This window comes from Orbicella franksi, chromosome 5 (assembly GCF_964199315.1).
Source record: "Orbicella franksi chromosome 5, jaOrbFran1.1, whole genome shotgun sequence".
Taxonomy (NCBI): Eukaryota; Metazoa; Cnidaria; class Anthozoa; order Scleractinia; family Merulinidae; genus Orbicella; species Orbicella franksi.
The window spans coordinates 19645270-19672956 of record NC_138149.1 but is presented as its reverse complement, the minus strand read 5'-3'; the positions used below and the strand labels follow the sequence as shown (position 1 = coordinate 19672956).

Genomic DNA, 27687 nt, shown 5'->3' with positions numbered 1-27687 from the left:
TGAAAAACAAAAGAAACCTTTTGTTTTGCTAAACGACGAAGTCACTCCGAAGCGTGGCATTTGCCGCTAGTTGTTCGAACCGATACAAGTTTTAATATTCATATAATTACACTAATCTCCTCCTGTTGCTTCGTTAGCGCAAGTAAATAAGGCGCTGAACGGGCCTGATTCGAGTTTGTTTTGTCGTGACACCAGTTCTATACGAGGTCGGCCGACTTTTTTTTGCCGGTCTATTTCTCTGCTTCTTTCAAAAATCAAAACATCTATTTTTAAAAAAACCGTGCTGTTGAAGCTGCTGAAAGTAGCCGTTTAAGTTTGCGTCGCGTCGAAATCCACCTTCGAAGAATCCGCTCCAAAAGGTGCCGCTTAGAAAACTGCATTTTTTGCATACGTCATTTCTTGAAAACGAAGCGCAAATCAACAAAAACAATTACGCAACGATGCTTTCATGTCAAAAACAAGTCAGTGTGCCAAAAATTAGCTCGATCCAGCAAAAATTGAAAATCGGCCCAAAAAGCGATGTACGCCCTTTTTGCACGAAATTCTTCAATCGCTTTTTTGTGGCAACCTATTCAAGTCCAATGATTGCCTCATGATACAAAAGGATTCTTGGTTCTGAGGTTCTCACAAATTCATCCCTGAATGTTGGCAGCCTTGGAATATCTATGATCCCTTTCCAAACCCAATAATTCATGGATTTCCTCAAAAAATGCTGTTTTTTACCGTTAACTCGGTTTTTTGGCTGCCACGACCCTGAATTGGCCTCAACTTTGCTGAAAGAGCGATTTCTTACCGAGGAGCAAGAGTTCACTGAGGATTAGGTACCAAAATGTACAATGTTTCACTTTGGAGCATACGCATAGGCCAAAAATTGGACTTTTTTTTTTTGCTGGCCTGATCCTTTTCCATGCCCTTTTCCTTTCCTTTTCCTCGCCCCATTTGCTCTTGGTAGCTTTTGCTCTTCATATCCTTTCTGATAACTGCAAAAAGTTCGGTGTTGATTATGTTTTAAGTCTGGCGATGGAACCTTGATCGATTTTAGGTGTAATGGGCCATTTAACAACCAATTTTGCACCAAAAAGTGCTCATGCTTCGTTCAATTAGCTATGTCATATTGCGGTTGACATTCAAAACGGACAGTTGTGCGGATAGATCTATCCTAGCTCTATTATCTGCTTATCAAGAATATCTGTTGACTCCTAAATTGATGACGTCACAAGTGGTACAAAGTGCATGACCCCTCAGCGGACGAAAACGTCAGTTTGCCAGTTGAAGGGTTAAAACAGAGGAAATCATAGCTATGACAGTTGTGTAGATGTGGAATGTTAAATATATAGCACAGATTTTAACAATGTGTGGTTCCAGAAAATATCCATACCCCCCTGCAGTTTGTCGTTATGCATTAGCCGTCTGGAGGATAATGCATCCTCTAGTGTAAAAACAGCCAATGTATATCAAACAGTTGAGTGTTTCACCACATACCAAACACCTTAAATTGCATCAGAAATACAGGGCTATGCTGTGCTATAATTTGGACTCTCTTCTCAGTTTTTGAAAATGTGTTAAATTGTTGTCGTGTTTGTTATAGTCATGAGATAGAAGTCAAAGTAATGAGTAGAACTAGTAAGACAATCTCAGATAGTGCAGAGTGAAACTGATAGCTCTGGCAAGCTATAGTCCCACAAGTACTCTCCCCTTTTCCGTTCACAACCGGTTTGTATTTTCCCCTTGCAGAATATGAACAAACAGAAACCTTGATTAGACATAACCTTAGCAGTGATTGTTTCACGTTTGTATTTTCATCAAGGTCCAAAAATAACTTACATTAACTGTTTGTCGCGACAGCCTTAAAATTTTACTCTGGTGTTTTACCTTGATTTTCGTTAATTTCAATCCAATTTGTAAGTTGAAGCAGCAAACGTGACAATTTCACTTCCCACGCAACTTTGTAACTTGATACTTTTATGCGAAGGTATGTATAAAACCCTTGATTTCTCTAAAACGCACGGAAGATGTGCTCATTTTTTTCACCGTTGGAGATAAAAGGAAGAAAGTAATAAATATCTGATGAACAAATGAAAGAGATTTCAACGATTTTGTTTTACTGAAAAGGCAAATTTTCTTTGCATCGATAAACAAGAACTAATTTAATTATCAAATAGTCACGGAACACCACTTTCTTATTCTGTTGCCACCTGTTGTTGTTAACAATAAAACCATTCAAAATTAATACACCATGATATCAATCAATACAACTAAGAAGCGGTTCAACGAAAAGCATTTAAGGTAAACAGCGCTAATTAGCCGAGATATGTCCTATATCAGTGAACGAGTTTCCTCTATAGAGACTGACTAAATTAATTTGCGCTTTCATCAAGTGCCACGGAGTCTGCAGCAATATTTGAGCACTTTCCTGGTTTCTTTGTCAGAAATTTACAATTTGAAATGTTTTAATGCCACTAACTCGGGAGCTTATTGGTCATTCTTTCTTACAGAGACAACCGCTTCGGAGGCTGCAATGATCTTACTCAATAAAGCTATCTATCTTATTAAAGGAAGAAATAAACAGTCCGTTTATAAGGAGAAACAATCCGTTTCCCTTCTTTATTTGATCCTAGCATACGCATCAATTGTAGTTTGAAAACAGCAGATGATATTTGTTGATCTGACCTAGGGGTAATTCCAAAAGACACGCAGTCACAGTAGCGTTTTTCACACGAAAATGGGAGAAGTGGCGTTACCTGAGAAACAACTGCCGTTTTCGGTCAACGCACACGACATATAACAAACCGCGTGGCTCTGGGGGTGGAATTACCCCTAACGATTCTAGAACGCATGCGTTTTACATGTTGGGTTCTACCACAAGGGAAAGCACTCAACGTTTTTGTGTGATCTCGTATGAAATGTATCTTCCACCTAATGTATTAGTCAACATGAACGATAACTAAGCTGCGCATGCGTTTAGGGCAAATTAGTTTTGTCCTTAAGAGAATGGTACAACAAGGAAAGCAAGGGGTTTTCTGAAACAAATATATAGCGTTGTGAAGTTATTACAGAAGTAACGTAGGTACTACACGGTTTACCTAGTGTTCACAAGTACCTGCCCCATCCCACCCAATCCCCCTTCCTGCAAGGCTAATTAATTAATTGAAATTAATAAATTACACACATTAAATTTTACACCTTGGTGCCATAGTCCTTTAGCGACGTCAACCCCCAAACCATCTCAATAGTGCACTCTGCACTAAAAACAACATCAGGTAATACAGGTTTCACAACTTCTTTCTCAAGGTTATACCTTTTATTTACTGTTGACACTGGCAAAATTTACTGCTTGTCTAACTGGTAGAAAAATAAAAAAAGTAACAAACTCAAGAACTGCAAAGAAACATCACCACCCAGCTGTAATTCTGTACACAATGAATTTTGTGGAAACAAATGGTTATGTATTAAAAGAAAAGAGATAAATTATTGTAGAGTGGCACAAGCAGTACATATGTAGATCATCTATTTCTATTGTCTTTCTCTGGTAAGTAAGATTTTCTTGTAAATTTGTTATCACCCATAAACCTTTTTATAACAGTTTTTACTGGCCCTTTCCAGTGCCAAGATGGTAATCAAAGGTAATTTAACCACAGCACTTAAAGTGACATACATCCAGAGGTATTTATATCCTCAGATCTCACTTCTCCAATGGGGAGGAGACCCCAGAGTAGGCCAGACAGGAAAAAGGCAATAAATTCAAATCCCTTCCCCTGCATTTACTTGTATTTAAATCAGTTCTTACTGTACACAAAATCGACATAAATGATCTCCTTCATCTATAAGAAAAATGACGTTGAAATTTCCAAAATTGTAAGAATACTTAAAGAATAAGCCTGAGGCTGAGATTTTGAAAAGACTATAATTTTGTGTGTTGAAAATTCGTTATTACAATGTTTCTAGCCCTAACCTAAACCGTATTAAATTCTCCATTTCCCTAAACAGCAAAACTAGCCAAAAAGCAACAAAAACAGGACTAGCCGACTGTTCGATGCTAATAACATTTCTGCAAGAAGTTATATGCATTGTATCTGCAGGCTGGCTCTAAAATAACTTAAACACCACCCAGACACCAAATACATTTAACAACAGAAATGTCATATACTATGATCTAAGAATATTCACAAGGACATTTTACACCTAAAACTGACAGAAAAATAAAAATATTCAGCCGCGGCTGGAAAGACAATATTTTTGACAAAACGAGTGTATTTCAAAGAAGAATTGGAATAACCCAATCCTAATACAAATGGAATACGTGTCCAGACACAGGAAAACAGAAACGGTTTTCGGTAGAAAAAACAAGGGTCACAAAAAAACGAGCAAAAGCTCCTTTTAGATTTAAAATTCGAACATAACAAACGCTTCAAACTCTCTCATCCCGCTTTACTTTTCGCAGAAAATCTAATTCTGCATGAATATAGAACAGAAAAAAACAGCACATAAGGCCGCTTGTGGCGAGCTGTAGCTCGCTAGTTGTATTTTCCCGGGATTAGTAAACTTGTATGGTATGGTTTGCATTTTGTGAATTAAAATCTAACGGAAAAGGTTCACCTTTCGAATCGTTGACGGCAGTGTGATTCAACATGACTTGAACCGAACTGCAATTCAACCTCCTATAAGCCTTTGTTGTTCGTACCTTCATATGAACACTCGCCACCATAATTCTTTAGGATGTATTTACCAATCAACCCGTTCGTATAAATGGGCCAATCAGAAAGGGTGTTAGTTCAGCTTTGCCAAGACTACTCTCCCGCCCAGCTCCCAGGTTGTGCCTAAATCCTACCGCTCAGAAGGACAACCGAGGAGTACTAGGAGCGGGTTTCCGAGTCGAGCAGTTTTCGGAAATTGTCGGCTATTCCAATATGGCGGACTATACCAATCACATAATATGCGAATTGCCAGTGGTAAAACTATGTTGATCAACAAGACAAGTACGTTTTCATTTACCTGACATGTTAAGAATAATGTGTAGAGAGTAAAGCAGTGAATTGTTCGGCAAAATGCTGTATATTTCTTTAGGTCTCTTCCCGTCTAGTTCGCAAACCGTAAATTTGCACGCTAACATGACATTGTGGACGTCTTTGACTTGGGCACAAGAGTTTTTAAATACTTCTTTCCTTGAGGACAATTTTTTTTATTGAGCTCTTGATTCGGTGGGTCCCCGAATTCAAACTTCCTTTGCCTTGTCCCTCTGGCCGGTAGGATCTTAAAAATACTACCGGCCAGAAGGACAGCTTGTGTATAAGGTAATTGGACTTAAGTCCATGCACAGTTTTATCTGCAGAATAGTTTGATACATTGCTCTTTAGTTGTATACCACACTAGAATCACTCTACAGTAATATTTTCAGTTTTCTGTGATCTTGTCCCTCTGGCTGGTAGGATCTTGAAAATACTACTGGCCAGAGGGACAGTTTGCGTATAAGGTAATTGGACTTAAGTCCATGCACAGTTTTATTTGCAGAATAGTTTGATACATTGCTCTTTAGTTTTATACCACACTAGAATCACTCTACAGTAATATTTTCAGTTTTCTGTGATCTTGTCCCTCTGGGCGGTAGGATCTTGAAAATACTACCGGCCAGAAGGACAGTTTGTGTATAAGGTAATTGGACTTAAGTCCATGCACAGTTTTATTTGCAGAATAGTTTGATACATTGCTCTTTAGTTTTATACCACACTAGAATCACTCTACAATAATATTTTCAGTTTTCTGTGATCTTCTCCCTCTGGCCGGTAGGATCTTGAAAATATTACCGGCCAGAGGGACAGCTTGTGTATAAGGCAATTGGACTTAAGTCCATGTACAGTTTTATTTGTAGAATAGTTTGATACATTGCTTTTCAGTTTTATACTACACTAGAATCACTCTACAGTTAAATATTTTCAGTTTTCTGTGATCTTGTCCCTCTAGCCGGTAGGATCTTGAAAATACTACTGGCCAGAGGGACAGTTTGTGTATAAGGTAATAATTGCACTTAAGTCCATGGTGTCTGTAAAAGTCTATTCATGCTCTGTGGCCATTGCAATAATTCAATGAACATGACAGTATCTGTGTGGAAGTTTAAACTGAACAATGGATTTAGAGTGTTAATTTAGTGAGGGAAATTGTTATATATATGTACATTTACAACTGATAAAGGAAATATGGAGACTAATCCTTTGCAAACAAATTCAATAGTTTACTACTGATGACAACTTTTGAGTTCTTTTGAAGGTACATTCCTTCAGTTTGGTAGCATTTGCTGTAAAATCTGCTTTTTCATCACTTCACGGAGAGAGGGAATGTCATCCTAGAAAATAAGACAAACATGGTGAATTTCTGCAAGAAAGTGTTATATAAATAGGAGATGTGTAGTTTTGTTCCAAATGATGTTCCATTACTTTGTCATGTGATGATAAGTGTTGATACTTGCTTTTGATTCAAACTACCTGGTTGAAATTAGGAGTTTCTCCTCTGCTAAGGTGCTCTGCAAACTAAACATAGATAATTAAGCAATAAGTTTAAAATGTATCACCAGCACAAGTGGTCAGTTAAGGTGAAAATGAACACTTTGATTTGAATTAACTCAAGCCAAGCTAATTATTTAAAGAGACATGGTAATTGATGGAATATGGTATTTGCACAACTTACCATACAGACAAAGACGCCACAATCATAATCATTCTTTTGCTTTGGTGTATCCTATGTATAGGGATTCAATTAAAATGTGTAAGAAAATGTTCAGTCAAAAGAGCTAGGGCTTGTGTGGACTAAGTGCAGACGAAGAGTTTGGCACATATATATTACTGTAAATCTAACTATCTGGCATATAATTAACTGACATCATCGCTACCATGTTGGATGACCATTAACAAAAGAAGTAGCTTTATTGTTCTTGTCATCCAACGTGGCTGCCAGAGTCTTTGTCACTTGAATTTCTTGGGAGTGGTTGCAAACTACCTATAGAACTTTCTTTTTTACCATGGGAAAGTGATCCTTCCAATTGTCCTCCTTGTACAGCTTTCCTCTTTTGCTACTTTCTTCCTTCAGAAAATCCCTAGTCACATTTTATCATCGAGGCATTGGTTAGTAAACTGATCTTGAGGGACAATAATGCATTTTCATAATATTTCTTTGTTTTACAAATGGATTATTGGAAAGATACCTGACTTTCCTGTAGAATAATTTATTGGCTGTAGCTGTCTGAAGTAAATCCCAGTAAGAGATGGTTCTTGTTGTCATATCTATGACCTAGGAATGGCATGTTAGTTACTTTTTTTATGAGTTAATTCCCTTCTTCCCAACCTTCTTAACTTTCAAGGATAGAGGGGAGAGGGTCAAATAGTTGATTTTGATATGCAACATACTATTTCCATAAGAAACTGTGAAGTATATCATACCCCAAGTGTCCAATGACCAGGGAGATGACAAGGTATGAAAACCTTATCAAAAGCAAATATGTTGGTCTGATGAGAAAAAATAGGAGACATAGTAATAAGTATCGACAGCATTTCTAAGGGAAACTGACTAGCGCATGGCAATATATCAGATACACTTACCTTCTTTGTCCACCTTGTGACCCAGAATTGGTAGTTAGTGGGCTCTGGAAATAGACCCGTTTCTTTTTGACAAGGTCTGCCAGTCTGTATGGAATAAGAGAGGAAAGGAACGATTTATCACAAAAATTAACGCCATCTTTAGCAACAAAACGAAGCGAAGAAGAAACCGACCAAAACTTTACCTCTTCAGCAGCAATAGTATACATTACAATTTAGCGACACTGTACATTACAGCATCAGTATTAAGTGACTAATCAACTTAAACAACCCCTAGTAATTTTTTAAATAGTGCACTGATCTTTTGAACCAAACTCTTTGTCTACTCTCCGAATAATAAATTTACTTATGGTGTCTGTCTCATATTCAGAAATCACCCAGCATACTTCATCGTACGTGGACACAAACATTTCTTTATCGGGAGGCAAAGAATCTTGTAAACTAGTTGAAGAATCCATTTTTCAATCTCAAAACATGGCTTTGATTTGATCACGACCACAGGGGAATTGTCCACCTATTTCATGCCAATTTCATCACGTGTCATTTACTAGTTACTGGGGGTGAGAGATTATGAACTATGTTAGCCACATATATATAAGCTATTTAATGCAACTGTAGCTCTATTTGGTCCATTCATTTATAATTATTTTTTGTGCTCTGACTAAAAAATTCAATCGGGTTCCGTTAAGTTGTCGTTTAACAATCTTTTTTTTGGGGGGGGGGGGGTGTGGGTGGGACAGGGGGTCAGAACCTCCCGCTTCTCATACCATGTTCTCCCGCTTCCCATACCTTTATCTCCCGACTCCCGTCCTCGTCCGTTTTGGTCCCGTCCCCTGTAAATAAGGAGACTGAAAACACATACTTGTCATTTAGCTGCGCAATCCTGACATCCTAAGTGACCACATTTCACGACCTATGATGTGACCACTGTGAAAGGGTTTCCAATGTTACCGCAAGTAGGCCTCAGTTTTTCAGCCCAGGGGTGAATTTTCATGTTCCCTTCAGTCCAGAAGTCTCAAAATAAGCTCAATGGAAGTCAAAAAGCATTTTGGATTCTTGTGTTTGAAAGTATTTTAATGCTTAATAGACGATTCTCACCTACTTAGAACTCTCACTTCCCGCCCTTTCCTCTCCCAGCCCATATTCTCCTGGTCTTCCACCCCCTGTCCTTCTCCCACACAATTTCATACATGGGTGCAGAAATATGCAAACTATTCAATCTGATTTATTCCAGAGTAACTGGGGTTACACTGCGTTATTTAGAAAGCTTCATTTTAGAAGTGACTTATCCTCTGCGCGATGACTTAATATACAGGAGGGAAATAGACTAGAAATGTTGCAATGAGTAGCTTTGTGAGTATGTCAGGTCAGTGTCCTTTAAGCAGTACATTTTGGTTAAATAAAGGATTTCCTGAAACCCATTTTTGTTAATGGAAAACACCATTCACCAAAACAAAAGATAGAAGGAAATTTTTGTTACTTTAATTTCTGTTTATTCCATACACAAAAAGTCTGTCTTACGCTAGGGAACAGTATCCAACAACTCTCCTGAAGAGATTCTTCTATCCTTACACAGAGTATTAAAGGCAGAAACATGTTTCATTAAATATTGATTTCTACAACTTGAACCCACTGGACATATAAGAAATGTGTCCCACTTGGAGTGAATGCAAAATTGATTTTATTAAGGCATTGAAATCAAGTGTCTGATCACCTTCATATAAATGCAACTCCTCAATATTCTAGCCTGCTTTATGACTTAAGAATAAGAGGAATGCATCAAACTATTCTGGACTAAGTCCAGTTACCTTATACACAAGCTGTCCCTCTGGCCAGTAGCATTTTTAAGATCGTACCAGCCAGAGGGACAAGATCACATAAAACTGAAAATATTACTGTAGAGTGATTCTAGTGTAGTATAAAACTAAAGAGCACTGTATCAAACTATTTTACAAATAACAATGCACACGGACTTAAGTCCAGTTACCTTATACACAAGCTGTCCCTCTTGTTGGTAGTATTTTCAAGATCCTACCAGCTAGAGGGACAAGATCACAGAAAACTGAAAATATTTAACTGTAGAGTGATTCTAGTGTAGTATAAAACTGAAAAGCAATGTATCAAACTATTCTACAAATAAAACTGTACATGGACTTAAGTCCAATTGCCTTATACACAAGCTGTCCCTCTGGCCGGTAATATTTTCAAGATCCTACCGGCCAGAGGGAGAAGATCACAGAAAACTGAAAATATTATTGTAGAGTGATTCTAGTGTGGTATAAAACTAAAGAGCAATGTATCAAACTATTCTGCAAATAAAACTGTGCATGGACTTAAGTCCAATTACCTTATACACAAACTGTCCTTCTGGCCGGTAGTATTTTCAAGATCCTACCGCCCAGAGGGACAAGATCACAGAAAACTGAAAATATTACTGTAGAGTGATTCTAGTGTGGTATAAAACTAAAGAGCAATGTATCAAACTATTCTGCAAATAAAACTGTGCATGGACTTAAGTCCAATTACCTTATACGCAAACTGTCCCTCTGGCCAGTAGTATTTTCAAGATCCTACCAGCCAGAGGGACAAGATCACAGAAAACTGAAAATATTAATGTAGAGTGATTCTAGTGTGGTATACAACTAAAGAGCAATGTATCAAACTATTCTGCAGATAAAACTGTGCATGGACTTAAGTCCAATTACCTTATACACAAGCTGTCCTTCTGGCCGGTAGTATTTTTAAGATCCTACCGGCCAGAGGGACAAGGCAAAGGAAGTTTGAATTCGGGGACCCACCGAATCAAGAGCTCAATAAAAAAAATTGTCCTCAAGGAAAGAAGTATTTAAAAACTCTTGTGCCCAAGTCAAAGACGTCCACAATGTCATGTTAGCGTGCAAATTTACGGTTTGCGAACTAGACGGGAAGAGACCTAAAGAAATATACAGCATTTTGCCGAACAATTCACTGCTTTACTCTCTACACATTATTCTTAACATGTCAGGTAAATGAAAACGTACTTGTCTTGTTGATCAACATAGTTTTACCACTGGCAATTCGCATATTATGTGATTGGTATAGTCCGTCATATTGGAATAGCCGACAATTTCCGAAAACTGCTCGACTCGGAAACTCGCTCCTAATACTCCTCGGTTGTCCTTCTGAGCGGTAGGATTTAGGCACAACCCAGCTCCCAGCTCCCGCCCGCCATTTTGAAAAGTGGAGAAGGCCCCGGGACGAGGTTGGTTCCTTGGCTCCATATTACGCATTATTATGGGATAGCGCATCATGGGATAGCTGGTTAGGTGATCTGGTTAGGTTGTATGGTTATAAATAATATACCTGTGTGCAGTCCTGTGTGTACTGTGTACTTCAAACTGAGGCGTAATGTCTTCGTACATCTCAAAGACGCAACACTTGCTGTTAATCATATGGCTTGCTGTCTTCGCTGCATTTGCTTTGATAGGTTTTCGAGATTTCCTTACGAACTTGGAGGAGAACAGGTGTGATATGACATGGATGTACGAATGGCCGCGGTACATAAAAGTGCCTCTGTGGAAAGGAACAGCAAAACGTTTTCCAAAGTATGCCTTATATCTTTATGGAGAAGGAGAATATGCAGATAGATCTAAAGGTCTTCGGTTGTCCGGAATCCCCGTTCTTTTTATTCCCGGCAATGCAGGAAGTTACAAGCAAGCTCGATCACTTGCGTCAGTAGCGTTAAGGAAGGCAGAAAGTCTGACATCTAAAGTCCATTTTAATTACTTTACGGCTGATTTAGATGAATCGCTGTCTGGCTTATTTGGAGGTGTATTGTATGAACAAACTGAATTTATAAGAGTTTGTGTGACACGGATCCTCTGGTTATACATGTACGAGAAGATCAAAAATCCACCAACATCTGTTGTACTTGTAGGGCATTCAATGGGTGGTTTGATTGCAAGAGGTTTGTTTACGTTGCCAAAGTTTGATCCAAGTGTTGTTCATACAATCATTACCTTTGGAACACCTCATTGCCATCCTGTCCTGTCCCTTGATCCACAGTTGGCGGACTATTATGAAACAGTAAACAGTTTTTGGAAAAGTCAAGCATTTAGTAATGATACTGAAGCAAGATTGAAGAATATAACTCTAGTGTCAGTGAGTGGTGGACTCAGAGATGTGTTGGTGCGATCAAGTCCCTCTTCCATGAACCATTTAGCTTCACAGTCGCAAGCTATCAGTCTTGTGACAACTTCTGTACCAAAAGCATGGCTCAGTGTTGACCACCTGTGCCTATGCTGGTGTCGACAACTAGTGCTAGTGACTAACCGTGCATTATTTGATATGATTGATCCAAGGAAGGGACAAATAATGGAAAATAAGCAACATAGAATGAAAATTTTTGAGCATTACTTTGTCAAGAATCCAGGACAATCAGCAGTTACTCTCAGTAATACTAGCAATGTACTCATAAAAAGAACAGATAAGGATTTTAGTCTAGTTGTTTTGCATAAGAGGCTGTGGAGATTCAAAGGAAGTGGCAAAACTGTAAAGGAACAAAACCTTTTTCTATTTTCTAAAGATGAATGGTCTGCAACACATGATTATTTAATGATAATCACAACCATCGACTCTGACCAGTGGTTATATGGGTGTCAGGAGGTTTCTGGTCAAGCTTGTACTAACATTTCAAGCTTATCTCACCTTGCAGAGGTACTTCCTTGGGGTGGCTCAACAATGAAGTATGTAAAGCTTGAGCTCAATCATTTTCCAGAAATACCATATTTTGCTGTTAGTATACCCGATTCAAGAAAATCCACCATTGTTTGGTCGGAGTATCAATCATCCAGCGGCACAGAGTATGATGTGGAATTACCAGGAGTGTTATCTAAAAGGTCAAAGGTTCTTGATATTGCTTCTGATTCTCTTTTTGCCAACATAACTTTAAAATCTGTAGTAAAGAGTTGGAAGGTGTACATTTTTGACATTGAACCCATAGACTGTGATACCAGAAGGTCAGTGTTGATAGCAAGAATTCATGTACCCTGGTTCAATGAAGATGTGTACAATTTTTCAAGCAATGGTTCAACAAAACTTGTATTAAAATTACATCACCCAAAGCCAAAAGGAAACAAACACCATGTCCAGATGCATCTGTGGTTAGATCCAAAGTGTTCATATAGAGTGAGTGCTCAATATGACTTTTATCAAACACTTGGCCAGATATACAGATTTTATGCGGTACAGCTCTTTTGTTGGACATTTGCAATTGTATTGCTGGTGTTTGCATGGCAGCTCTCATCAATCAGCATTGAACAACAGTGTGAGTCATTCTTCAGTCTGATTTCAAATGTGTCAAAGAGCCTCAGAGGTCTGCTTCTGGTTGCACAAAGTCATTTCTTTGTCTCACAATTTGTTCTTGCATTTTTTTTACTGAATGGTGAGAGTGGCCAACATAGCTGGCTTCCGAACGTTGATGACTTGAAGACCTTTATTTGGTTGCTGCCACTGGTTCTAATCATATCAACAGCTGTAATTATTGTCATTGCTTTATTTGTGTGGACTGGCCTGTTTGTAAGGTTTGGTGGTTTAATTTTAAGTCATTTGAAATTGTCACTTTATGTGCAAACTGGAATTGGAGTTAAGGACTGGATATGTGGAACTGTCATCATTATAATATCACTTCTTTTCTGTGGAACTTTGAGCCTTATTTTGATCTTCATTTTGTGTCTTTGGAGAACTTGGAAATATGCCGCTCTTGTTAAGATATGCAAGAGTCAATTACCTAAGCAGAGAAACCATAGGCAGATAACCATAATAGAAAGCCTGGAAAACTTTGGCTTGACTTTGTGTGTGCTGATTTTGCTACTGATCATTATTAATTTCCCAGCGTTGGTAGTCTGGGCAAAAAACTTGACATTTTCTTACCATCTTCATTCAGATCACACCACTTTAATTTCAATTATTATTGGTGTAAACATGATTGGATTTCAGCCACTGATAAAGGTTCCTCGTTCTCTGGTGTACCTGTGCTTTGTAACAAGTATTGCTATGACACAAGCTGCAATCATCCCTCTGCACATGATACCCTATACTGTTTGCTTTCTTTTTACTGTGTTAAATGTGTCTCAGTTTTTTGGTAGATTTAAAAGGCAGAAAGAAGATTGAAGCAACAGACAACACCATAAACAGTTTTATTAGTAAAAGACTACAGATATGCAATATTTAATTCTCAATTTCCTTTTGTATTATTTTTGCATTTGTTATGACTACATGAATTGTTATTGAAACCCCTCTATAAAGAAGTGTCATAAAGTTATACCTGTATATCGCTATAGGAACCCAGATGTAATGCTAGCTGTTGACATATGATTACCCAACCAAAGAGAATTTACATTTTGACAATCCAAATGAATTAGTTGTTTTCGTTCATTTTCTTTCAGTGTTTCTAAAGGAAATATAGTCGAACCTCCCATAAGCGACCACCCAAAATGTCAAGCCTATGTGGTCGCTTGCGGGAGGTTGGCGCTTACGAGAGATTAGACCACATTGGGTCAAAATTTTGCGTCATTAGCATATGGTAACTGCAGAGACTTCATGAATGAATGTTTTATTCATGGAAAGTCAATTCTGAGAAAAATAAGGTACGTCCCATTGAGAAATTTGCGCTCTATTATCTGTCAAGTGGTCGCTTACGAGAGGTTAAAAACAAAAGAAAATTTCAGACTATTAGTTCTGAAAGTGGTCGCAGTCGCTTACGAGAGGTGGTCGCTTACAAGAGGTTCCAAATATAGTGATTTGACTTGACAACGTTTGGTCTTTTGGCAAACTGGTCGCTGAGGAGAGGTGGTCGCAATCGGAGGTTCGAGGGATCATGTTTTACTTAAGGCATCTGTCGGTCGAGTATCGGCCGATACCATCGCCCACCGACAATCGGTCGACATATCGGCCAATACGCGGCCGATATAACTGATACCAGTTTACCGACCGTACCTGATCTACCTGAAAACGGATTTTTTTCTGAGGTCAGTTTTTCAGAACCGAGGTCGGTTGCACAGACACAAAAAACTGATCCGTCCGTCGATGTCTGTCGATATGTCGGCCGAGTGTCAGTCGACATATCGACCGATAGTGTCGACCGATACTCGGCCGACAGATGCCTTGAGTACACATGATCCGGTTCGACTGCATAGGATGTTTTCTCCACGTTAGTTACTGTTTCTACTGAGTTATGCATCAGTCAATTCCAGCTGTGCCCATCCCTCCATCCCCACTCCTCCCTGGACATTGGTTGTGTTTGATATTTGTAGACTGCATTTAGGCCTTAATAGGTTCTGGTTAGCCTGAATATCACTCAGATTAGCCTGAACAACACTCGGGTTTCGCTGTATAATATGTTTGGCTCTCAGAATTGGAATTGGGAATGGGATATTACTTAAAAAGTCCGCGGTTTGCCGGCTGCAGTCTGCAAATGTAATCAGACATAACTGGGGCAAAAGTGGGGCATTTCCCACACCGTCCAAACTAGGGGATGGGTATTAACCTTCCACCCAATTACCCTGAGGCGTATTTTGACCATCTCGATTTTTTCATCTTGCAGCATCATTACCAACTCATCGGCTTAAACGGTAATTTTTTTTCTGGAATACATCTACATAGGGTAAGAATAAGACGGTAGACCTGCACAATGACCTACATTTTCACTTGGAAAATCCGAGATGGAGGTATGGTTGGGCGATTCAGTTGATCCTTCGTTCCTTTCTTCGCTTCCGATTAGTCTTTTTGTGATCAAATCCGCTGACCAGTGTATAAGGTTGTCGCAGTCGTAGTGAAGTTTAAGTAATTATATTCAACATGGAGGTGAAACGATTTCCTCGCCTAGTGAGCAGTTGAAATTTAAATTAGTATTAATCAAATATTATGAGAGTGCGTTCGACGCTGTCACTTTATACCGCGTTGGCGAGAAAATTTTCCAGTCGATACCTGTTACCTGTTACCTAGCTTCTTTGTGCCTCGTGGCACATAAGGCCTCCAAAGAATGCCTCCAATTTTCTCTGTTGGCTGCAGCAGCTCTTGCCTCATCCCATGTACGCCATCCCGCGCTGTTCCTCTGACGTTCTTTGGGTGGGCTAGTGATCTCATCTGCCCAAGGATCTCCGTTTGGCTTTCACCCCAATGCGTCATCAAACCTCTCATGGTGTGAGGAGTGACCACGACGTCCCCCAGATCATTTGAAATTATTCTGCTTCTGGTTTCGGTAATAATATGTTTTTTACAGGAACGGGTGATCAGCCCGCAGCCCAACCCCCAACCTGGAGGACCAGGGAGCCTCTTCGTCTGGCCCCTACCCTTCGACCTGTTCGGCATGGGTGACCCTACCAGGTGCACATGGTACCCGCCGACATAGCTCTGGGGGTCACTGGGGCACGCAAACCACTCCACCACGACCAGGTGATGGCTCCATGGAGTGGTTTTCCAGTCGATAGATTTTCTTAAATTTTTGCTGCAGTCAGATAATGAGTTACTTGTGTCAGAAATGCAAAAAAAATTAGGGGTTACCGACTTCGTTTCAGAGATAAAGCTTGTTGAAAACTACCCTGATTTTTAAAAATTGGTGCACGTAATTTGGCATGGTCTACAGGGGTTTATAGTTAAAAATATCAAAGGCGAGTCAACGGAGGCAAACGATCTTAGTCATATTTTGCACAAGTGGGTCTGTTGCGTAAATAATTCCAAATCTTGCCAACGTTTCACAAAACTTAACCCTTCAAGAGGCATTTGAAACCGTCGCACAGATATAAAACAAGAGCTAAAAATAACGGAATTCGATGGACATTTTGCAAAAAATTCAAACTTCTAATTGATAGATTTTCTTCACTTTTTTCTTTTTTTTGCTAAACGTAGAAAACCGTTAGATAAAATGATCTATCAAAAGAAAAATGGGGGTCATGGAACGTCCAAGATCGTTAAATCCAGGCAAAGCTATAGCAATGGCCATCTGCCCTATCATTGTTCATTTTATTACTTAGTGCGCGCATCGATGCATGACGTGGCGAGTGAATTTGCGTGCGCAATAAGGATGCGCAGAAACTGTTAGCGCGAACGTCCTTATATGATTTCACTAACCGACTTTCAACCTAAGTCTGTTGGTAAAATCAACATTTTTCATTACCAACCGAAGATTTACAAACAGATATGCATAGTGTCAAAGTCCGTGAAGAGGTCCCCTGTATAAACTTGCCTAGTTCCTGTTCGGCTTTCTCCTAGGCCTTCACGGTCAATTGATTTCGGTGACGTAACAGTAGCGAACGGCCCGGAGTATACACTGTAACAGAATGCGCGTGTGTTCAGATCAGCAGCAAAATGCTTGTTGATTTTAGTAGGCTTGTTATGTTCAGGGATTTCAATATTCATGGTCCTTCATAAATATTTATGTACAGCAGAAAACCAATGGGGCTCATTTACTCGATCGACTTTGCTAACCGGACAACTTCAAACATTCTCACCAAACAACTCAGGCGGAGAAGCACCCTGCGAGCAGGACATCTTTTATCTCTTTTTTTGAGCGGATAGAAGACGAACATATGCTTTCTCGGTACAAAGCATAAGTACCGGGTGCCTTGAAAACAAAGACCCCCTAAGACTCCTAAGACTCCAAAGACCCCTAAGACCCCAAAACTTGAAAACAAAGACCCCCCATTTTTTACAATTTTTTTTTTGGGGGGGTGGGTACTTTTCTCCCCAGTAGCCCCCGGAAAAATCGGGAGGGGAGATGGGTGACCATTCGTGTAATGTTTTTTTCTTTGTCAACGGCACTGATTGGAAAAGCTAAGCCATGAGCGTGCAAGCAAGATAATTTACCTTTGTCTGGTGTTGAACTTTTTTCACCAATTGACGAAATGAATTTCGGGAAATGTATAACCCTCTAGGTTTGTGTGCGGTCGAGTGTGATTCAGTTACCTTATTGTTACTTATTTTCGTGGGAACTTAATTTCCCGATTTCCTTAAAACATTTACGGATTGAATAATGCGCAAAGATTCGGTTTGACTCATCTGTTCTCCATAGGGACCGGAAACCCTACAAACTAGTAATCATAATAACCAAAAGTTAGGAAGTACAGGCGAGATCGATGCAAGTGGGATTAATAAAAGTTTAACAGACATGGGAAGCGATTTATGATTTAGTCTGCCCAAGAGCTCAGGCAGAATCTGCTTAACTGTATACTTTCGGTCATATATGGTGACGCTCAGCACTGGCACCGGTTGCAAAAAGTTTTACGCCAGGCTACTCCCCCTCACAAAGTCTCAAGGCTTCACGATGTCTGTGTAAAGTTGCAAGTCACAGCAGTGAACTAAAATCAGTCTGAACAGAGTTACGAGTCGATTCGAGCGAGCTTTTTCAATAATTGTGCCTTGAAAAGCAGAGTATTTTACTGTCTCAGTTAACCTTGAACGCGCTGTAAAATCCAAAATGATCTATTTTCAGATTCCCTCTCCCCCCCAACTCCCTCGAATAAGACAAGTTCTTTAGGTCGGGTGGTAAGAAAAAGGAGAGAGTACTGGGGCGAGAGGAAGTACAGTACAGTTGTCAGTTTGTCAACCTTGTGCTTTCCACAGGAGATTAAGCGCGGAGGGTGGTACATATTTTAAAACTCCACCTCTTCCCCCATATTTTGGGGGGAAGTGATAAAAAGATGAGAGAGTACAAACTGAAGACTTTAACTTTTAATTTAAACTGTTCTGATTATTGTACACATGAAAAATCACAAGAATGGCCTTCCCTCCCCCTCCCTCAGAAAAAGGTCATTTTTCTGGGGGGTCTATATTTCCGGGGGTACTGGGGAGAGGAGTAGCCCCCGAGAAAAAAATATGTAAATGAAAGGGTTTTTGTTTTTAAGTTTTGGGGTCTTAGGGGTCCTGAGGGTCTAAGCTGGCTTAGGGGGTCTTTGTTTTCAAGACACAAGACAAATTTTCATAATCCTGGTATGGAATTGAGGTTATCGGCCAAATGTTTTGCCCGTTTTAATGTAGTTAATGTCAAAAGGAATTGTTAAGCGAAAATAGGAAGTAAATTTGTCAATTTTCAAGTAAATGTTGATAAGGATTTCCGCGTTAACGTTGGGCGACATCTGTAGAGCGTATGCACATGACGTCATGGCAGCCATATTGTTGCTCCGAAACAATGAAACGGCGGCCATGTTGGTGTACCAAACCAATCCTGTGGGAGTTCAACTCTTTTCTTATGTAAATATATTTTCTTGTTCCAATAAATTTGCATGGCTGCTGGACACGTGAGTGCATACGCTCCATATGTTATAAGTATTGACATTAAAACGGGAAGTCAATCGCTCTAGCCATACCTCAACCAAACTTAAACAAACAAACAAACATCATATAACATTGAATTCTTTTATCTTAAAAAATGTAAAAAGAACTAAAAACCAGAACAACTAGTTTTGAAGTAAAGGAATAATTTAAAAAGTTTAAGGTGCCTGGTGCTTCAAAAAAATTAATCAAATTGTTTCACCTGTCAAGCTTTCAGAACTATTGCAAAACAAAGTTATAGTGCCGTCATCAGGAAAGCATTCTGGTGGATAATTGTCTTAATTCAGATTTTCTTCCAAATATTTGTAACTTGAAATTTTTATGATAGAAACGGAAACAAGCTTCAATTTCGGAAAGGGAATTTTATGAGAATTCAACACTCGAGATTCTTTAACGAATACAACAATTTGGCAAAACCAAATAAATCAGTAGACCTTCATCTATTTTTTTTTGTCTACTAAGCAACTGAAATCACCCATTCCCTAAACAACAATGTTGTACGTCTGATAACGAACCATGTTTAAAGCATTTAGTTGTTATTTTGCGATGAAATACGATCTGTTTGTAAATTTCTGCCGTCCTTGTTCAGGGCCCGGTTGTTCGAAAACCGACTACCGCTAACCCAGGGTTTAAGTTAACCGAGGTGTGTGTTTCTCTTGTTCACGATTTTTTTTTTTGCTTTAACTGCAAACAAAAATCTGTAAAGCAAAGGCAATATTTAAGACAAAAGGAGTTGAGTGGAATTTATTCCTCCTCATCTGGTTTGTGTGTGTGTTTTTTTTTTCTCTTTTCTGAAAATGAAAAAAGTATCTGAATTGAATTCAGGAACGAGCAAAACACGGTCATTTTTACTTGAACTAAATATGGGCTTGAAAATTCTTTGGTCACGTCGTCACTGAAATACAGTAATAGCCCACGTATAAGAACCTGGGTTTTAAGAACCTGTTAGGCTAAAATTTTCATTTTAAGCCCCCTCCACATAAGAACCTATTAAGGCTAACATTTTAAGTTAGGTTCTTATCAGTGGGGTTGCTGTAAAAGTGTATAGGTAGAAACTGCTGAATTAAGATCACATCTATTTTAAAGTAACTTGACATAACTTTTTTTTTCTTTCAAGCTTAAGTACCATGTTGTATGTCTATTGTGTTTGCCATCCAAATAATTCCCCAAGTATTTGCAAGTACTGTACTCTACTACAGTATCAAAGAAAGCTTTCTGACCATCTCCAACTCTGTGAGAATCACAAAATATTAAATGTAAAATATCAAAATATATCCCAATGAAATAAAAAACTGCAAAATATCAAAACAACGTAAGCTCCCAATGAGCAATGCCTCAGCTTCTCAACATGAGTTTCTTTGTTATGTTTTGTTAAGGACATATACTGTACCTGCACTGAACTGCCTATAGGCATTGCTCTATGGTACAAATAAATGATTTATACTGTATTATGAGATGATATTTCTAATATATATAGTGTATTCAGATGAAATTCATATGAAAATATAAGAACCTATTTTAAGAACCTTGGTAGCCTAAATATGCTTTAAGTACCATTTATATAAAAACGTATTTAGGCTAAACTGAAAAATTCAGGTTCTTATACGTGGGCTATTACTGTAAACTAATAAGTAAGCAAATTTTCGACTTGTAGCGTGTTTGTAACCAGCCAAGAATAATGTTTCTTTTTCTGCTCTGTGCGTTAAGGGAATCATAGTTATTCGTAATCAATCGCAAATCAAATTAAGGTGACTCTAAACACTGAGTTTCCAGCACTTTTGAAGACGTAGATTTTGATGAATCATTATAACCATTCTTTATCAGCTGATGGTACAATCATGGTATCATAAAACTGCCCAATCGTTGGTGAACACGTTGTTTTCATTTTCTTTATAAAATAGGTGACTACATGCAACAGTATGACATGGTCTAAACGAATATTCCGAGAATTTCAGAGCCAATGACACAATCTTGAACAGGGTGAAGTCCTCTAAGTTACCTGGGAAGGAATTACATCAAAACCGTAAATGGAATAATGATGTCCTTTCTAAGGTGGCAAGCTGTTACAGCACTCACTCCGATCCGTGATTAGGAAAGTCAAGAACTTTGTACCGTTTCACATTAGAAAGCAGTTAGTAAAATATCATGTGCTTTCAAGATTGAACTATAACAATGTAGTATATCATCAGCTCCCTAATAACCTCATCCATCGCTTGCAGCGTGTACAGCTCGCGGCTGCCAGTTTCTTCTTAAACCGTTTCACTAGTATATCTAATGTGCCAAAACTTGGCTACCTGCCTGTTAAGTACCATAGAGATCTCAACCTATCAAGGATTATATGTAATAGACCTTTTTCGACTGGGCGGTTTGTTGCCCCATTTCAGACCATGTGATGATTCTCTTGAGAATTCCTCCTTTCAAATTTTCAAATAGTCGTGTGCATATGAATAAGTAATTTTTAGATGGATAAAAGAACTATTCTCTAGAGAATATCACGTGGTCTGTAATGGGACAACAAACCGCCCAAGCGAAGAAGGTCTATTAGACGTCCGAACACCGACACGCAACTTGAGATCTTCCTCAGAACTTAATTTGGTGGTGCCTCAGTTCCCTGGCACGTTTCAGGACTGCGCAACGCGCTTGTTTAACAGCTTGCCTAAGGACATTAAAAACACCACTGGCCCTGAGGGACTCCTTCGGAAATGTAAAAGCCTTTATTTTTCCTCTGCGAAAGCCAAATTTGAGTAATTTATTCTTAGACTTGTTTTCCTTTTCTTTATTCAAGCTTGTAGATATTTTTAATGTAGGTGGATTCGATTTTCCTTTTTACTGTATATAGGTCTTAACATATATGTAGAAGAGCCATGCTCAGTGGAATGCTAATAGACCTTTATTATTGTTATTATTATTATTGTTGTTATTGTTATTAGTATTATTATTAGTATTATTATCGACCTGCTAAAAACACCCTTAATTGTAACGTTGAAGCCAAAACTTTGAGGTGGCTCTGAACCCTATATGCAGAACTTTATTAAGGATGGTGCCTACTTTTGTTAGTGCGCACAAGTTCTGCGCATCATGCAAGGCATGGTTTACACTCCACGCGTAAGGGATGGCATTGGCGTAATCACCTACGCTAACAAGTACGCGACTAATATGAAAGCAAAATTTTCCTACTGTGACTAAATCAAGTTTAATGAACCTGAATTAACATTAAGAACACCAGAATAGAAGCATATCATTAACCACCTACCAGTAACGTCTTGCAGCTGAAAAACTAGCTGTTATGCGTAGAAAATTATACTGAAATCCAACTGTAAATATGTACCTGCAGATGGGGTAGTGCGCGCGCTTGACAAGTGCGAGAGACGTAAATATTTGACTTACTGGGGGGGGGGGGGGTGTCAGGAAACAATGTAACGGGCCTCGTAAAATTTTTCAAAACAGAGAAAAACAACTCATTTAACTTTTAAAAACCCGTGGCTACCCCTACATTGAAAGCCTGTTTAATAAGGGTTAGTTTCTTGTTGTGGGAAAAAGCTATTTAGACTATTTTGGCTAAAGCAGAGGAGAGCTGTCAGAGACGCTAAAAGCGCTACTGCGACGATTTTGTAAGTTAAAAGCATACCAAAAGTGGTTTTTATGTTACCATTTCCTATGTAGTTTAAAGATCTTTAAAAATGTGTTTGCATTTCTGGGTGTAAAGGCGAATTCTAAAGAAAACTGTGAATGAATATATTTTCCTTGTTTTTCAGGAAAATGCTGATGTCAGCAATTTTATTGAGATTCAAGGTTAAGTATCTCGGGAAAATGCGTGGCTACCCCCAGTTTTCTTTGTCCAATAGCTCTTATTAAGATCTACTTTTTCACAGGTCTCCCCATGGTCCTAATCTGACGCAAAAACCTTTGTATTTAGTAGGCACCGTCCTTAAACTTTGCCAAAAGTTTCGTCCTACCCTATTTATCAAATTTGAGAATATAGAAAATTCAGTGACGTTGCCGTTTTTGAATTATAAGTCCTGTTTTGATCCGCCTTGAAAGAATTCGTTCATGACTTCAGCTGTGTTCATATCGAGTTCTAGATGCACTTTGGAAGTTTGGAGAGCACGCAAGAAGTTAGAGTTGCTCTCCGCCACACCTTGATCAACTCTTACGCTTCTCTGGCGTTCTCCAAATTTCAGAACCCCATATAAGCACGTTAAGCATGAACCAACTCTTGCATAACGCGAAGCTACGATTAGGTTGTCTTAACGAGCCGCACAATCATTTATTCACTTTACACGATAGAAGTGTTCCACTTACGGTAGACTTACCGGAGACATTCCTAGGATAAAGATTGTCATACAAACCAGAAACAGGAGTGCTCACCGGAGCCGATATACAAAATATCCGCTCCACAGGGCTTAGTGCGCTGGCTGGGATTCTTAAGCATTGGCATGGAACTTGTTGGGAAGCCCGCTTCAAAACAATAGCTCGCTTACTGGTTTAAACTCGGAAGCTTATCCTAGCTGGAAAATGCGCATTTTTGGCATAAATCTAGCTGGTAAATTTTAATGTGAGGTTTTCCCTGGTAGACTCCATTACCAGCCGCCACTCTGGAAAATTAGCCCCGGGAAATTAGCATGCACTCATCAACCGAAGGCATTTCGCGATGGACTCAGGGTGCCGCCTAGTGATATGGTCACTTAGGATTCGTCTATCCAGGCATGCGCTGCGTCATATTACACAGCAGTTATATGACCCCTGTGTGACAGCTGAGCTGTCAACTTTGAAAGCGAAAACGTTGCTATTGCAGGCCGGGCACGGTCACGTCCCAGCCAAAGCTTTTGGCTACACTGCAGAAACTGCGAGAGAGAAGAATAAAATTTTGTTAAACGTGTTTAAGGCATTTCATTTCAGCACGAACTGCGTACCTTTCTGCAAAAATAACCGATCTCTCCGTTTGATTCTGTAAGCTGCTTGTCCTCTACTTTCTTGGATTCCCCGTCTGGTGAGCAAAGTATGTATAATATTTAGACTCAATAGCTCTTTAACTACGCAAATGTTTAATAAAAAGATTTAAAAGGCATTTCATATACTCTACAGGTAAAAGCCGTGGAAGGTTTATTAAGTTTTCAAATACAATCGGCCATCGATCGATCAACGGACTTTGTTTGACTTTGTTGCTATGTGAGTACAATGACACTTCTAAGCGCGTAATCAAACAAACATTTTTAGGCTCAATGGCTCTTTAACTACGCAAATGTTTGATAACAAGACTTAAAAGGTGTTTCATACTCTACAGGTAAAAGCCGTGGAAGGTTTAATAAGTCCTCAAATACAATCCGCCATCGATCAACACACTTTGTTTAACTTTGTTGCTATGCGAGTGCAACAACAAATAAATATATTTAGACTCAGCCGCTCTTGGAAAATGTTTAATAAATAAAAAGGTTTTACGGACGGTTCAAACTCTACAGGGTAAAAAGCCGTTGATGGTTTTCAAAGTTTTACAAATACTATCGGGCCAGTATTGAAAAAAGCTTGTCTCCCAGAATGAAAATGCTTTTCAGAGTGTTTTCCGCGCGGTTGTTCCTCATCGGCGGTGCTTTACTTTGTGAAAATTTTGGCTTGAGATGGACAACTTAATGAAAAGAACTGAGACTTCACTCCGTGAGGTATGGAGCTCCATCCCCGCCAAAAATCAAAGTTGATCACAACATTCAACTTGACAGTCTAACAATTAACTTGGCAAACATCAACATCATATTTCACTCTTCAACTTTCTACTTTGTATCACAATCATTGAAACTTTAAACATCAACTTGCAAAGTGACAGTTCAACGTTCAACTTTATCCATCAACATTCATGTTAACATGCCAATAATGATCTTGACACATGGGCTGTCAGCGAAAGATGAAGTTTGAATCTCCAAGTCGAATGTTGAGTCACCAAAGGCGCACCAATCCCGCCAAAATTCAACTTGAGAATTCGACTTTCAAGTTAATAATTTAACATGAAATGTTACGTGTCAATATCCGTGTTTAGCCATGAACATTGCTATTGCTGATGACGTAAATATGTTCACCATGACGTAATGTTCAATTTCTCAAAGTTGGTTTCAACCTCGTTCCCAGGGTCCTCTCTCTTCCTCCCTCGAGAAAGTACCCTGGTTGCGGCTGGTCACGTGTGTGCTAGATTTGTTTTGCAGATTCCAGAAAAATGATTGGAGGGAGGGGCAGGACAGTTAAAGTTTGTCTCCACTGAGCTCACCTACTGAGCCCAGTAGGGAGTGGAATTTTGTAACCTCGGCCGAACTCACAGCGAAGGCATTGACACATTCGATATTGGAGTTTTCGATCGGCAAAATCACAACGGAGAAATTGATGCCTTCGTGTAGAGTTTGATACGTCCAGTGTTGGGCCAAGAGACTAGCATTGAATTTGATTGAATTCATCCAATCGACAGTTTGACGGTCATTCGGTTCTCTTGCTGTGAGAAATTTTATGAAGAACGCGACAAACGGTCGCGCGTTTGCAAAATCCAACGGCTTTCGTTTTAAAACTGTTTTAGCGGTAAGACCAATTTTCGGCCAAGAAACTAGCTTCTCATTTAGCTGAATGCATCCCGTCGATGATAATTTGACGGTTACTTAATTCTTTTGCTGTGAAAAACTGATTAAACTAATCCGAAGCAGCTTGTTGACGGTTTTTAAAAAAGCACTGAAAAATAAGCAAAGTTCCCTCTCAATTAGCATCTCATACTCATAGAAGTTCAGATCATAGCGACGAAACATTGGTCAGGCAGGATCTCTGACAAACAACTTGCTTCACTTTCAAAATAAATAACGTCTGTATAGCAACGTAACATTTACCTCCCTAGACAGTGTTGCCAAAATTTAAGTTGAGGACTCACCCTCTGTGCGGTTTTGGTTGGCATACGTATACACGTGACCAGCCGCAACCAGGGTACTTTCTCGAGGGAGGAAGAGAGAGGACCCTGGGAACGAGGTTGAAACCAACTTTGAGAAATTGAACATTACGTCATGGTGAACATATTTACGTCATCAGCAATAGCAATGTTCATGGCTAAACATGGATATTGACACGTAACATTTCATGTTAAATTATCAACTTGAAAGTCGAACTCTCAAGTTGAATTTTGGCGGGATTGGTGCGCCTTTGGTGACTCAACATTCGACTTGGAGATTCAAACTTCATCTTTCGCTGACAGCCCATGTGTCAAGATCATTATTGGCATGTTAACATGAATGTTAATGGATAAAGTTGAACGTTGAACTGTCACTTTGCAAGTTGATGTTTAAAGTTTCGATGATTGTGATACAAAGTAGAAAGTTGAAGAGTGAAATATGATGTTGATGTTTGCCAAGTTAATTGTTAGACTGTCAAGTTGAATGTTGTGATCAACTTTGATTTTTGGCTGGGATGAAACTCCATAGCAATGATCTTACTGAATAAAGCTATCTATCTTATTAAAGGAAGAAATAAACAGTCCGTTTATAAGGAGAAACAATCCGTTTCCCTTCTTTATTTGATCCTAGCATACGCATCAATTGTAGTTTGAAAACAGCAGATGATATTTGTTGATCTGACCTAGGGGTAATTCCAAAAGACACGCAGTCACAGTAGCGTTTTTCACACGAAAATGGGAGAAGTGGCGCTACCTGAGAAACAACTGCCGTTTTCGGTCAAAGCACACGACATATAACAAACCGCGTGGCTCTGGGGGTGGAATTACCCCTAACGATTCTAGAACGCATGCGTTTTACATGTTGGGTTCTACCACGAGGGAAAACACTCAACGTTTTTGTGTGATCTCGTATGAAATGTATCTTCCACCTAATGTATTAGTCAACATGAACGATAACTAAGCTACGCATGCGTTTAGGGCAAATTAGTTTTGTTCTTAAGAGAATGGTACAATAAGGAAAGCAAAGGGTTTTCTGAAACAAATTTATAGCTTTGTGAAGTTATTACAGAAGTAACGTAGGTACCACACAGTTTACCTAGTGTTCACAAGTACCTGCCCCATCCCACCCAACCCCCCTTCCTGCAAGGCTACTTAATTAATTGAAATTAATAAATTACAAACATTAAATTTTACACCTTGGTGCCATAGTCCTTTAGCGACGTCAGCCCCCAAACCATCTCAATAGTGCACTCTGCACTAAAAACAACATCAGGTAATACAGGTTTCGGGACGAGGTTGGTTCCTTGGCTCCATATTGTACCGTTGTAGTTACGTCCTATGTAGCAGACATGTCCTCTGACGTAATGTGATATACGGAGCCAATCATATCATGCGTTCTACTTAATGACACGCAGCATATGACTGGTAACTAAACTCCGTTGCAGTTCGGTCTTCGAGCAAAATTGATTTTTGGAGGGGTAGCGTACGGAAGCAGTATTTGACTTTGTATGTCTTTAAACTGAACCAGAGTGACTCTGAACGTAAATATGCAGCGACTATTTGCAAGAATGGCATTTACCTCACAAGATTTCTGTCGGAAATTGACCGCTTAGTGTATTTTCAGTTTCAAATTCAACATGAAAGTTCGATCGAAGATTTAAACAGTGGTTGCTCTCCGGTTTGCGAACTGCGTGTTCCCGGCCAGCCAATAGTAAACTCCGCGCTTTGATTATCCTCAAATTATTCAGATCGTTTAATGATATTACAGAGGCAAAACAAAATTTCTGAGAAGCAGTGTAACCAATTTTAGTTTCGGTGATGTAAAACTACCACTCAATCTGCGCAATATTTCTCTATTCCCAATCTTGTCACTCACACGAAATCCGG

The 27687-nt window shown here is 39.1% G+C and overlaps 2 protein-coding genes across 2 annotated transcripts; one reads left to right on the top strand and one right to left on the bottom strand.

Moving 5' to 3' along the window:
- Positions 1-110: 110 nt before the first annotated feature.
- LOC145487500 (GPI inositol-deacylase-like) lies at positions 111-16033 on the top strand. Its single transcript, XM_081466306.1, has 3 exons — positions 111-1042; positions 1105-4810; positions 10781-16033. The coding sequence occupies exon 3, from the start codon at positions 10971-10973 to the stop codon at positions 13731-13733; it is 2763 nt and encodes a 920-aa protein (XP_081322432.1). The 5' UTR covers positions 111-1042; positions 1105-4810; positions 10781-10970; the 3' UTR covers positions 13734-16033.
- Positions 4802-8577, bottom strand: LOC145487848 (sentrin-specific protease 3-like). The gene is made up of 9 exons (XM_081466639.1): positions 8535-8577; positions 8373-8416; positions 7587-7670; positions 7428-7493; positions 7193-7278; positions 7009-7084; positions 6679-6729; positions 6477-6521; positions 4802-6337 (listed from the first exon to the last, which is right to left on the bottom strand). The coding sequence occupies exons 1-9, from the start codon at positions 8575-8577 to the stop codon at positions 6272-6274; spliced, it is 561 nt and encodes a 186-aa protein (XP_081322765.1). The 3' UTR covers positions 4802-6271.
- Positions 16034-27687: the final 11654 nt, after the last annotated feature.

Bases quoted from the DNA above. Each gene is read 5' to 3' on its own strand.
- LOC145487500 (XM_081466306.1), top strand. From the start codon at position 10,971: ATGTCTTCGTACATCTCAAAGACGCAACACTTGCTGTTAATCATATGG.
- LOC145487848 (XM_081466639.1), bottom strand. From the start codon at position 8,577: ATGAAAATTCACCCCTGGGCTGAAAAACTGAGGCCTACTTGCG. The intron at 7,085-7,192 runs GTATCTTTCCAA...AAATGTGACTAG, and splicing joins TTATTCTACAGGAAAGTCAG to GGATTTTCTGAAGGAAGAAA. The intron at 6,522-6,678 runs GTAAGTTGTGCA...ATCTATGTTTAG, and splicing joins GTGGCGTCTTTGTCTGTATG to TTTGCAGAGCACCTTAGCAG.